The sequence below is a fragment of the Erinaceus europaeus genome, unplaced genomic scaffold (assembly GCF_950295315.1).
Source record: "Erinaceus europaeus unplaced genomic scaffold, mEriEur2.1 scaffold_532, whole genome shotgun sequence".
NCBI lineage: Eukaryota > Metazoa > Chordata > Mammalia > Eulipotyphla > Erinaceidae > Erinaceus > Erinaceus europaeus.
Genome location: NW_026647991.1, coordinates 17,501 through 31,032, shown reverse-complemented (window position 1 = coordinate 31,032; position 13,532 = coordinate 17,501). Strand labels below are relative to the sequence as shown.

The window sequence follows — 13,532 nt, the reverse complement described above, 5'->3', positions numbered from 1 at the left end:
ACACACTGAAGGACATTTCAGTGATGTGGTCTCGTTCACTCTGTCTCTGCCTCTCTATGAGAAGAGAAGAGAAGAGAAGAGAAGGGTCTACTTATATTGAGAATCCCACCTAAACTGGTTTCTATTCCAACATGGTTTTGATGGCCACCATGAACTTGACCTCTTGTGTCTGTTAAACTCTTGAGCAATCTTGTGAATGTCCCTAGAGGCTGGATTTCTCTGGTTGTATATCTTCAATTTGAAGAAGAATACTTGTAGAAAATAAAAAGAGAGAGATACTATGAAATTTGAGTCCAAAACCTAGATAGCTGAGATAGATATGAGACAAGAATATCCTATGAACCAGAAAATCTGAATTCTCCACCAAGGGAGAGGCTGACCTGTATATCTTTCCCCCTCACCACCAACAACGCTATGAAGAGTCACTTGTAACAATCTTGAAAATGAATTTTAGACTCCTTCCCCGAAAGATGACAGGTTACAGTTTTTCTTATCTTCTAGGGTACAGAATTCTCTGGTTTCTTTTTTGAAAAAATTTATTAGTGACTTAGTAATGGTTAACAAGATTGTAAGAGAAAAGGGTACAATTCCACATAGTTCCAACCACCAGAATTCCCTCCAATGGAAGCTTCCTTATTCTTATCTCTCTGGGAATATGGACTAAACTTCTTTTGGGGGTACAGATGGTGGGAGTTCGGGCTTCTGTCATTGTTTCTCCACTGGACATGGGCATTGACAGGTGGATTCATACCCCCATCCTGTGTCTGTCTGTCCATAGTGGGGCAGGGCTCTGGGGAGGGGAGGTCCCAGGACACATGGGTGAGGTCATCTGCCCAGAGAAGTCAGGATGGCGTCATGACAGCATCCGCAACTTGGTGGCTAAAAGTCATTAAGATATAAGGCAAGACAAAGTATTTAATAAACAGGAACCCTAGGTTAGGGACAGAGCAGATGAAATCAGGGGTCTTTGTGTGCTAAGAAGCTAGGACGTCTAATTTAGGTCTGTTCCAAGGGTCCCATGACTTTAGTAATTTTTGTCTGAGCCCAACAGCTAACATGCAGGTGGGCTAAAAGTATTGTCTGGGGAGATGGTGTCAGAGTTGAGAATAGGGCTAGAAAGCTGGATTAGGGCAGAGAGCAGCTCCCAGACACGAGGAAGGTCTCTAAATACCATTGACTGCTAACCCCATCAATCAGTGTCTCTATGGTTTCATGACTTCTTTCAGCAGTCCTGAGAAAGAAGAAGCAAGAAAGAGTCAATGTTGAAGATGGTAAGAAATGACCTTGAAAAATGACAAGAGAGTGCCCTAAGAAGTAGAAGCAAGCAGAAGTCAGAGAAGTGAATACCGCGAGGCTAGCAGTGTCCCCTCCAGGTCATCTGTGGACTCACCAAATGTCTCTACTGTCAGGAGAGAGCTCACAGAACTGCCAGCACTCAGGAGCGCTACCTAGGGTCGATTCATTGAGCGGAATAAAACATCTTTCTCTACCCACAGGTAAGATTCTCCCCCAAGAAAAACTAAAACACCACATATCTCACTGTGCTGGTTGGCCACCCTCACATTCAGGAGGGAATGGGAGGAGAGTCAGAGTTCAGGGTCAAGATGAGCAGAGAAATAAGTGATGGAGAAACCGGAGCTCTGGGAGCCTAACTGCAAGTGGAAAGATATACCAAGGGGGAGGGATTTTTTTTTTTCCTTCTGTAATATGGAAGTCGCAGCCAGGAGCAAAATAAGTCCCCCTCCTTTTTTTTTAAAGAAAGGTGTTTATTTTTAAAAATTTTGAATTATCTTTATTTTATAAAAAGACCTTTTTATGAGGGCAAAATGCCTATAGAAAACTCCAGAGAAAAGCAAGTGGGAGTCACACACCAGGGTACTGCCCACTGTGTGGGAGTTATAAACTGTTCAGTGAAACACTTTGTGAGTGAGTGGGACGTGGGGTAGCGTGTGGTCTTACCGTGCTGGGTCTGGGGTCATCAGACACGGCCCTGCTGGAGAGGGTGTACTTCTCAGACTCAGCTTTGGCTTTCCGGACCCCTCGGAGCCATTTCCCGTACTGCTCCCGCACCTGCGGAGTAGGGCAGGCCCTGGGTCAGCTCGTCAGAGGGGACGATGGCAGGAGTCCCACCGGGGGAGAGTGTGACTATGGTACCTGCTGGCTGAGGAGGCAGTAGACCAGGAAGATGAAGACACCCTGTAGGGTGTTGACAATGGTGAAGAGATAGGCCAGGAGCTTGGCTGCGGGACCCACCTGCAGGAGGCCCAGACACCAGGTGCAGCCCAGGATGAAGAGCTGGGCCGTGGCCTTGAACGTCAGCATCCTGGGTGGGGGGAGAAGGCAGATGTGAGATGCACCTGGAACACCACAACCAGGGACACATTCATCCCCGCCGCTAGCAATGACCCATCTCTGGCACTGACAGAATCGGCTAGAAACTGCTGTGTTATGTGACCTTCAAAGGAGTATGAGATTCCACGAAGCTTCTAATTCTGTTCTTTAATATACATGGAGACATTCCTGAGGGTATATGACGTCAACTTTGTTCTGTAACTCAAGAACTAAAAAGATGGGGGAAGAAATCAGGGCTGGGTGTTGGGATACCTGGTTGAGTCCTCCAGGCGCAACACCATCAAAGTCAGTTTCCTCTCTACCACCTCCCCCCACCTCTGAGATGCAGTCAGTCACTTTGACCTTTGCTCTCTAGGACCCCTTGGACGGAAATTGACACCGTTTCCACAGTGGAATGTAGATTTAGCTTGAGGGTGAAACTGATAAGCTTTGACACGACTTTCTGAAAGATCCTGGTGTTTCATGTGTATCTCAACTCTCAGTCAAAAGCCATTTCTGCTGACCTTCCATTTACCTGGTGGGGCTGTTGCCTTGGCAAAAACAAACAAACAAACAAACAAACGACAAGATTCTTGTTTCCTAGTCTTGTCTAATGGAAGGACCAAAGAAAGATCCCTTATGATATTTAGGAAGTCAACTTACCATCTGTTATGTTCCCTTCTGGCCAAGAAGCCACAACTCCCACCTTCTGCTCCCCATAAAGAATTGGGGTCCAGGCTCCCAGAGGGGGAGAAATGTCAGGGGAAGATGCCCAGAGGGCTCTGAACTCCAATTCCATCAGGACCCGGAGAGAGAAGAGGGAAAAAGGAAGGACACTTGGAAATAGTAATAGTAAAGTGTAGGTGTGACTTAGAAAGAAAGGAAGGGAAGGCAAGACCATGGGGAAAATGGGAAAATGTAAAGAAATACAGATAAATAGTTCTAGAAATAATAGCCCCTATCTGTGATCTTGGGAGAACTACTGCCGTTGCCAGTAGAGGGGATGGGGACATAACTCAGGTGGTGGGAACGGTGTGAATTGTACCCTTGTTAGCTTATAATTTTGTAACTCAGGGTTAAATCACTAATAAAAAAAAGTGGCCACCAGGAATGTTGGGGCCTTGCAGACAATGAAGCTCAGTAACGTAAAACCTGGTAATATAAAACAATACAAAACAGGTCGATGTGGTATTGCAGAAGAAATCTGTTGTTTCTGAGATAATTTACACAGAAGTTGGCTGCATTTCTTTCCTTCAGTCTGCTTAGAGTGTCTGGACTCTAGGACACAAGAGTTGGGAACCATATGGCTTTGATCCTGAATCCTTCTCTGTCTGGGGTGCAGTGTCTGCCTCCTTGATCCATCTTACCTTGTCTTCTGGACAGTGGACACATCACTGTTGAGAGAGGAGAGCTTGTATCTCACAATCCACAAGGTCATGAAGAAGAAACTAAAATTCATCTGCGGAGACCCCACAAGGCACACTGAGTATGCCCATCATGTGTGCTTCCCCTCCTTCCTAACTCCTCTAACACCCAACCCAACAGGTGAGGAGCTACTGTATTTCAGGAAGTCCTGGATATTCAGGCCAGAAGCCTGCTAACTCGGCTGACCAAATCATCCCACTTTGTATGGGAATGCCCACGTTATAACATAGAGGTTTCACACCTCAATCTTAGCTGGAAATATGAAAGTTCCTGGAATTGGGAACCCCTTATTTGCATGGGAAATCAGAGTAGAAGCTCACTCTCCCGAGAATCCATGTTCACAATTCCACCTACAGATGCTTCTGGAAGGACCCAGATGCTGTGACATCAGCATTACTCACAGAGATGATGACACAGATGGGACCGAGGAAGGTCCAGATAAACCCTCCCTGTACACTGAGCCAGCATCTAAAAGAGACACACACACAGAGGTTTGGGAATTGATTCACCTTTACAGAGATTTAGTTAATAAACATATCCCTTGGATTGACCTGCCGACATCCATGTCTAGCAGAGAAGGAGTTACAGAAGCCACAACTCCCACCTTCTGTACCCCATAAAGAATTCTGGGCCATACTCCCAGAGGGGGAGAAATGTTAGGGGAAAGATGACCAGAGGGCTCTGAAACCCAACTCCATCAGGACCCACAGAGAGAAGAGGGGAAAAAAAAGACATTCAGAAGTAGTCATAGGTGTAGGTGTTGACTTAGGGAGAGGAGGAAGGACCATAGGAAAAATGGATAAATGTCTATAAGTCTAGATAGTTCTAGTAATAATAGTCAACCCCTGTCTGCGATCTTGGTTTCCAATAGAGGGAATGGGGACACAGAGCTCTGGTAGTGGGAACGGTATGGAATTATACCCCTGCTGTCTCATAATTTTGTAAATCAGTATTAAATCACTAATAAAAAATCTAAAAACACACTCCTCACCTACCAATGTCTCTCCTGCCTTGTCTTATGATTGATTGCTGTTAATTATTAGCTCACTATGTATTGACTTACAACTATTGATAAGATGCTAGTCTATTAGCAACACACACAAATTAGCAAATGGTAATTTAGCAAATGGTAACTCAGTGAATACAGTCTTAAACACTGATGAAGTCTTAGAACGGTTCCCGAGTGTTAGTCTGCTTGGTATATATATATACTGTGAAATTAAAATATTGTGTTGAGTCCGCCATGGCCATGTCAAGTGGGGAAGGTAAGGACACCGAGTGCTGCATATACCTGTCAGGGGCCCCATACAGGTGAGGCCTGGGGGCTGCAGACACCCCCACGATCACAGCAGGGACCCCATAGCCCACGGGGAACATGAATTTCTTCATGGCCCTGTTCACGCCCGAGTAGTTGACCACCATCAGGTTCCGGGCCGTGAGGAAGAGATTCAGGCCTTCCAGAAGCATCCAGGTGAAGGCGGCCAGGTAGAGGTAGTGTAAGGCCCCCGCGATGATGGCACACAGCACCTGGGGGAGGAGAGAGGGTCACCGGGAGGGATGTCAGGGTGAAATGTATCTCTTGTATCTGGACATTGAGGACATCTCTGATGGACAGGAAGGAGTTGTCAAGAGAGCCTTGGTCTTCTAGTTGTGTTGGCCAACGTGAAGTTGACCATTCAACTCTGGCTCCGGACAGACCGACCGCGGTAGGACAATGTCCTGGAATGGGACAAACAACGAAAGAGAGACTCTCTGTTTGCATGCAGGAACACAGGAAAGTTTCCTAGTACACTGAGCAAAAGAAAGCAGATCCCTGGGCAGGGAGGGCCGTGGTTCTGCAGAGAGACTTTAACTCCTGAGGCTTGGAGGTCTCAGGTTCAACCCTGGCACCGCCCTAAGACAGAATTTAGTGGCGCTCTGGGCTAACATTAAATATATATACAGATCAGGTTGAAAAAAAAATCAATTGGACACAAAGGAGAAAATATGACTTCTTTTTGAAAAGTTCATATTTTTAATTATCTTTATTACTTTATTGGATAGAGACTGTCAGAAATCCCGAGGCAAAGCAGAGAGAGGGAGAGAGAGATAGAGAGACACCCGCAGCCCTGCTTCACCGCTCACAAAGCTTTCCCCCTGCAGGTGGAGACCTGGGGCTCAAACCTGGGGCCTTGTGCACTGCAACATGTGCGCTCAACCAAGTGTGCCACCACCCGGCCCCCCCAAGAGAAAATATTGAGTGATTCGAGAAGAAGTCAAAGAAAGCCTAGTTGGTGAGGACTGCTGGTTCCAACAGTTTAATGCATGATTGTCTTGCGTAGTTCACTTCTTATCGGTGACAAGACTGGTGATTAAAAATACCTGGGCTTTCATCCCAGTTAAGTTTCCCAGAGCTATTTCTCCTCCTAAACTATAACAGTTAAGACTGGACCAGCCTTAAAGCAGCAATAAGTACTTAATTAGTATCTCAAGATGCCCTGGGCCTGGGAGGTAATAATTTAGAGTTTATAAGAGAAAATTCCATGCTTCAGGGTATAAGGTCACAGGTTCAATTCATGATACCACCACAAACCAGGGTTTAGCAGAGGTCTAGTTAAAAAAAAATAAATAAATACAAAAGACAGTCATTAACATATCTTTTAACAAGGCCTTAAAGAAACCTTAGGGAAAAGTATGGCTTTTTTTTTTTTTTTGAGACAACTTTGTAAGAAACAAGAAGTCACAAAAAAGACTAGCCAGATATTCTGTGCTCAGTGGCTTTGAAGAATTGGCATTATTAAAATTGGCTCTTTGACCTGAGGCAATACATACAGTGATTGCTAATCCCTGTCTAACGGGCCAACAGCAAAGCCAGTACTTGGAGTTATTAATGCAAAAACAAACAGACAAAACCTAAGGATATAAAAACAGTCATTTTAAGAACTAACTGCACCCCACCCCTTTATTGCTGTGCTTATTTGCAATAGCTGAGAGCTACAGATAACCCTAGTGTCCAGGGAAATGTCAACTTGAGGAATGAGTCCAGAGGAAGGAATGAACTAAAGCAAAACAAAGGACTAGCTCTGACTCTAAGACTAGATGGTGGGGCCAGGGAGACAGCACAGTGGTTCTGTAAAAGACTCTCGGGGCTGAGGCTTCGAGGTCCGAGGTTCAATCCCTGGCATTACCTTAAGTCCTATCTGAGCTGGGCTCTGGTAAAAGAAGAAAGGAGAGGAGAGGAGAGGAGAGGAGAGGAGAGAAGGGGGAGGGAAAAGAAAAGAAATGAAAAGCAAAGAAGGGAAGGGGAAATGACTAGTGATTATCAGAAAGATAGAGAGGTGAGGTGGATCATTCCGGTAAAAAGAGATGAGAGGTAACACGACTTTTGGTGGTGAGAATGATGCAGTCAAGACCATGTGTCTGAAACTTAGCATATGTGACCCTCCGATGTGACCTTGGTACCAATTTAAAGAATTAAAACTAAAAAGCTGGAGCGGGGCAGGGAGTAGCTCCGAATCATGAGGAAAGTATATAAACACCGTGAACTGTAACCCCCTTCCGTCTGTTCTGTTCTCAACTCTGACACCATCTCCCCAGACAATACTTTTAGTTCACCTGCATGTCAGCTGTCAGACTCAGGCAAAAACTAATAAAGTCAGGGGCCCCTTGGAACGGACCTAAAATAGATTTCTTAGCTTCTGCCCACACGAAGACCCCTGATTTCATCTGCTCTATTCCTACCTTTGGGTTCCTGTTTAAACAATTTGTTCTGCTACCATGACACCAATATGACTTCCCTGGGCAGATGCCCTCACCCATGTGTCCTGGAGCCTCCCCTCCCCAGAGCCCTGCCCCACTAGGGACAGACAGACACAGGCTGGGGGTGTGGATCCACCTGCCAACACCCATGTCCAGTGGAGAAGCAGTGACAGAAGCCACAACTCCCACCTTCTGCTCCCCATAACAATCATGGGTCCAGACTCCCAGAGGGATAAAGAATAAGAAAGCTTTGGGGGGGGGGGAGGATGGGATATGGAGTTCTGGTGGTGGGAATTGTGTGGAATTATACCCCTGTCTTATCAATATCTCCAATTTATAAATAAAAAACAAATAAATAAAATTGGGAATCTTCCAATGGAGGGGATGGGATATGGAACTCTGGTGGTGGGAATCATATGGAATTATACCTCTGTTATCCAACAGTCTTGTTCATCATTATTAAATCACTCTGGGCAGAAAAAAAATGAATTCATTTAGACAATACGCAGAATCACTTCTATTTCAGAGCAGAATGGAAGAAGGACATCATTAGGGGGAATGGTAGTTTGATTCTGTTGGATTCCAATGTGTCTTGGCCATTGAGTTCCCTCACCTGAGGTTACCTGGGTGAACCTCCCTTCTGGAAAATTCCCCTAAGAAAGACTGATACTCTCTGGCCAGGCTGTGAGGAGGCTTCGGCCCTCACCTCCGAATGGTGGCCGTTACTCACTCTTCTCTGGCCTCTTCCACCATATTTCTCTCTCTCTCTGGTCTCTGTACTTCCAGACATCCCCACACCCATGGCCTTTCCCGCCCTGGGTTCTCACCTGCTTGTGGTAGGGCGCCATGAGCACAGCAAAGCTACTGAGGTGGGAGCACAGACAGGCGGTGCTGTCAGAGGTGGTTTCCAGCGTCCGTCAGCCCTTGGTGGCCCAGTTACCACAGCCATTCTGGTCACGTTCCCAGAAGACGCAGAACACCTTCTGCCCGGGGCCTGGGCTCACCAGCTGTGACAGGGAACAGGGCGGACGGGTGGCTGCGTGGAGCTCAGGAAAGGTTGTGTGCAGGGTCATAGAATCAGACCCTCAAAAAAACTGGGATTGGGCTGTCTCCCCCCAGAGTTCTAGAAGGGTGGGGAAGAGGCGGTGATCTGAGGTGGCTGGACTGGGTTGAACTTGACTCCAGAGGTTAATAAATTCCAGCTGAATCTGGGAACGGAAGGGCCATCTCAGAGATCACCTGGTCCTTGTGAACCAATAGAGAAGAGCTACACCCACTGCAGTCCTTGCTTTCGGGGGAAGTCGAGGCATCCCGGCTCTGACGGGCAGAAGATCTGAAGGCCTTCAAGCCTTTCCACAACCACCTCCAAAATCCAGTTCCCGGCTCTCTTACTCTCCCTGACTTAAACAAGGATATACCTTACGATCCAGCCATGAATTTACCGAAAAGACACTCAAACACTAATTCGACGAGACTCTGATCCAGGAGGTGGCGCAGTGGATAAAACAGTGGGCTCTCAAGCATGAGGTCCTGAGTTCAATCCTCAGCAGCACACAAACCAGAGTGATGTCTGGTTCCTTCTCTCTCTCCTCCTGTCTTTCTCATGAATAAAGAAATAAAATCTTAAAAAAAAAAAAAAAAGAAAGATGATATTGTGTCCTTTGGGACCAGATGGATGGATCTGGAGGAGATGATGCATAGCAAAATAAGGAAAGAGATAAAAGAGCAGGGGGGTGGGCAGGGGCACACAAGGATCCTGGTTCGAGCCCCCGGCTCCCCACCTGCAGGGGAGTCGCTTCCCAGGCGGTGAAGCAGGTCTGCAGGTGTCTGTCTTTCTCTCCCCCTCTCTGTCTTCCCCTCCTCTCTCCATTTCTCTCTGTCCTGTCCAACAATAACGACATCAGTGACTACAACAACAAATGGAAGAAATGACCACCAGGAGCAGTGGGTTCATAGTGCAGGTCCCCAGCCCCAGTGACAACTCTGGAGGCAAAAAGAAAAAAAAGAGAGAGAGAGAAAGTAACCAGTCCATCTCTAAGAACCTGGGACAATCATGATGGTTATTCTTAGAGACGGGGGAGGGGGGCAGAACTTTGGAGGTGGGAGTGGGGTGGGGCTATAGCCCTACTATTTTATAATCCTGCAAATCACTATGGAAACATTAAAAACACTCTGCTGAGGTAGAATGTTGCTTAAGACCTAGGCTCCATCCCGCTGAGACTAGCGTGGTGGAGAGGGTAAGAAGACAAAATGGTGGCCTTGGCGCTTACTCACATCATGGGAGACGAGGAAGATGGCGGAGGGATTAAGGTTCTGGGTGTCCTTTTGGCTCAGAAAGACAGAGCTGACATTTGTGATCAGAACAGGGGGGCCATCTTGCTTCCAACTCTCTGCTTCCTGCTGCTGAGGCTTCTGGACCAGGCGGGACTCAGCCAACAGCTTGCCCACCCCTGGAGCGGACACAAGGCCCACCACAGAGGGACCTGTGGGAAGAGGTCAAGATGGACAGACACCCTGGTGGTGCGGCCTGGGGGGTAGTTGCAGTGAGTAAAGCACTGGACTCTCAAGAACGAGGCCCTGAGTTCAATCGCTGGTGTCACATGATCCAGAGAGATGCTCTGATTCTCTCCCTCGGAAGTAAATTCAGAAAAGACCGGTATCTTGGGGTGTCTACCAGGACCCTCCTCTTCTTATCTGTGTGCTTTCCTGTAGTTCCAAACCATGCTATACATTCTTTCCCCACTTCCTTCTCCCCCTTTTTGCTTGTTTCTCTTTTTAAAATGTTTCGTTTATTTATTTTTTTTAATTTTTCTTCGAAACCTTAACTGCTTAGAGTGAAGGAATATACACTCAGGACTTGGGTCTCTGTGTCAAAATTTGGAGACATTCAATCTAGTCTTCCCCCATGTTGATCAAATAGTGATTCATAAGACTACAAGTTAATAGGAGTGTATATTAACACCATTCCCACCACCAAAGGTCGGTGTCCCTCCCCCCACACCTGTAGTGAAGCTGGAAATCTACCCTTCACCCTCCACCCAGAGGTTTTTTTTTTTTTTTTTTTTTTTTTTGCCAAACTCAGTTCACACATTCCTTTAATCTTTCCAGGACACTCCCCAGCCATCTTGCCCCACCTCAGGATCCTGCTGATATATTTTTTTCCCTCTCTTTCTTCCATCTCAGTTATTACCTTGTTGCTCCGAATCCCAGTTCAGCTGCACCTCTGTGTGACTCTGGCTCAAGGTGACATTCCCAGTTCTCTGCTCCTGCTGCACATTTAGAGATATTTCTGCAGGCATGACGTTGGGAAGGAGGGGGAGAAAGGAAGAACTTGGATTAGCTGTAGTTTCAGAGCTGTTGGTGGCCAAGAGGCAGAGTATTCAACAATCATCTACATAATGTTGGAATGAAGTGTTAGAATACATAGTGTTAGTATTCAATAATCATCTACATAGTGTTGGAGAATGAAGGCGTTGGAGCGAAAATGTTCAAAGTCAACTTTGAATCCCTCTTCTCCATCTTTCTGGGCAGTGCAGATGCAGAAACCACTAGAACAGCACACCCGGTGTGCGCCTCCACAAAGGAACTGTTATTATCGTGCGACGTAAGTAATCATTGATATCATTAAATCAATTTAAAAAATTTTAAAAAGAAAGAGAATGGGGGGTGGAGAGAGATACCAAAGCACTGTTCCGCCATCCATGGAGTCCCCTTGGTACTACCCATGGTGCCTTCTTGTGCTGGGGCTAGAGACCATACTTGGTAAGGTGTGCGCTCTACGGAGTCAACTAGCTCCCCAGCCTCCTGAATGCTGTACAGAAAGAGGAAGCAATTGGGTGGGGAGTTTGTGCAGAAGAAGCCTAGCGCAGGACCCCAGAGACAGAGCCCGGCACTCACCTGTGCCTGCGGGTGAACCCAAGGTCAACGGCCCACCAGGCAGGGCCCTGCTCAGCCCCCTCAGGACATCCTCCAGCCCCCCCAGCAGGTGAGTGGCCACACAGCGCTGCTCTGAGCGGGACAAGTTCTCCAGGTCCCCGGGGGTCCCCAACAGCTCATCCACATCTTCTATGAGGTCCTAGGAAGAAAGGGGGGCGCCAAGGGGAGTATGCCACAAAGCTGGTGGGCAGCAACTCAAAGGAGACTGCGTGAAGATCTTGCCCATTGAGCCCCAGAGAGCAAAACCTAGAAATTCTACTTGGAGAATCACAATGGCGGGGCCAGGCGGCAGTGACCTGGTTAAGTGCACACACTATACAGTGCGCAGGGACCCGGGGTCAAGCCCCTGGTCCTCACCGGCAGGGGGAAAGCTTCATGAGTGGTGAAGCAGGCCTACAGGTGTTTCTCTCTCTCCCTCTCTGTGTGTGTGTGTGTGTGTGTGTATCTCTCCTCCTCCTCTCAATCTATACTCAATAATAAATAAATATAAAGAAACTTTGTAAATTTTTTTAAAAAAGAGAATTACAATGGCTTGGAATTAGATCTCCCAGATAATGTTCTTTGTGTTTGGTTCTCAAACCCTCTCATGCCACATTGGCTCTGAAATGCCAAAGATGGGACTGGGACACAGCTAGCCCAGCAGAAGGTGCGCCTTACTAAGAATGAAGCCCTGGGTATGAGCCCTGACACCACTCAGGAGCACTACAACATCAGGGGAAGCTCCATGAATGATGGGGTGGTACTGTGGTACCTTGATTTCTATCTATCTATCTATCTATCTATCTATCTATCTATCTATCTATCTATTATCTACCCATCTATCTATCTACCTACCTATCTCTTTATCTGTCATCTATCTTATCTCCTTTTCTCTTTCACAAACATGTCTGATTTCATAACTTGTAGACTCCAAGCAGGCTGCCATGAATAAATACTCAAAGACTCAAGACTGGTAGTTTGAACAGACCCAGTTGTTTTAATCACCTACTGTCCTTTAGGAAGATAGTAAGTAGTGCAACACTGACCCCGGGATCCCCCTGATTTTTATTAGTTATCTACAAGATACATCACAGAAATTCTGAAACAGCTTCCATCAGCAAATGGCATGCTCATTAATAAGGGGCATCTCTTCTTCTGTCTCATCGTTACCTGGATGGTGTTCTTGACCAAAGCTGGCTTGAAATCCTGGGACAACTGCTGGATTTTGTCAAAGAAGATGGAGAGTGACTGGGGAGAGGGAACAGAGGCAGGTCAGAGAGGCTGAAGGGGACACTTGGGGAGAGGATGGAGGTGAGATGAAGGCATGGATGTTGGTCAACCCCTTTCTCCTCTGTGTTTTTCTGCTTCGAGAGGCTTTATTCACCTGGCTCTGGACTCCAGAAGGTGGTGTCCATGGGGGGAAGGGAACCTCTGTAAGACAAAAGGCCAGGAGGACCATCAAAACATGTATGTATTTGTGTGTGTGTGTGTGTGTGTGTGTGCACATATGTGCACAAATGCTAAGTACAAATCCACTACCCAAGTATGATCAGTTTTTGCAGAAAGGGATAAAGGTTTATTGCCTGTAGAACATATAATCGAAGACTGGCATTTATCAACTCAGCCCAACTCAGCTCAGACCAACTCATCCCAACCCAGCCCAGCCCAGCCCAGCTCAGCCCAGCCCAGCCCAGCCCAGCCCAGCCCAGCCCAGCCCAGCCCAGCCCAGCCCAGCCCAGCCCAGCTCAGCTCAGCCCAACCCAGCCCAGTCCAACCCAACCCAACCCAACCCAACCCAACCCAACCCAACCCAACCCAACCCAACCCAGCTCAACCCAGCCCAGCCCAGCCCAGCCCAGCCCAGCCCAGCTCAGCTCAGCCCAGCCCAGCCCAGCCCAGCCCAGCCCAGCTCAGCTCAGCCCAGCCCAACCCAACCCAACCCAACCCAACCCAGCTCAACCCAGCCCAGCCCAGCTCAACCCAGCCCAGCCCAGCCCAGCCCAACCCAACCCAGCCCAGCCCAGCCCAGCCCAACACAACCCAACACAACCCAGCCCAGCCCAGCCCAACCCAACCCAGCTCAACCCAGCTCAGCTCAGCTCAGCTCAGCTCAGCTCAGCCCA

General features: G+C 47.5%; 1 protein-coding gene across 1 annotated transcript in view; it reads right to left on the bottom strand.

The window, feature by feature from the left end:
• Positions 1 to 566: 566 nt before the first annotated feature.
• Positions 567 to 13,532, bottom strand: part of LOC132536568 (adhesion G protein-coupled receptor E2-like) — a 14,138-nt gene continuing 1,172 nt past the window's right edge. The window contains 13 exon segments of the mRNA XM_060184592.1: positions 567 to 1,231; positions 1,391 to 1,448; positions 1,960 to 2,070; positions 2,155 to 2,323; positions 3,699 to 3,790; positions 4,158 to 4,224; positions 5,048 to 5,283; positions 8,322 to 8,501; positions 9,769 to 9,977; positions 10,685 to 10,783; positions 11,392 to 11,569; positions 12,580 to 12,657; positions 12,794 to 12,840. Of these exon segments, the coding sequence (XP_060040575.1) occupies positions 1,203 to 1,231; positions 1,391 to 1,448; positions 1,960 to 2,070; positions 2,155 to 2,323; positions 3,699 to 3,790; positions 4,158 to 4,224; positions 5,048 to 5,283; positions 8,322 to 8,501; positions 9,769 to 9,977; positions 10,685 to 10,783; positions 11,392 to 11,569; positions 12,580 to 12,657; positions 12,794 to 12,840 (1,553 nt within the window). The 3' untranslated portion in view covers positions 567 to 1,202.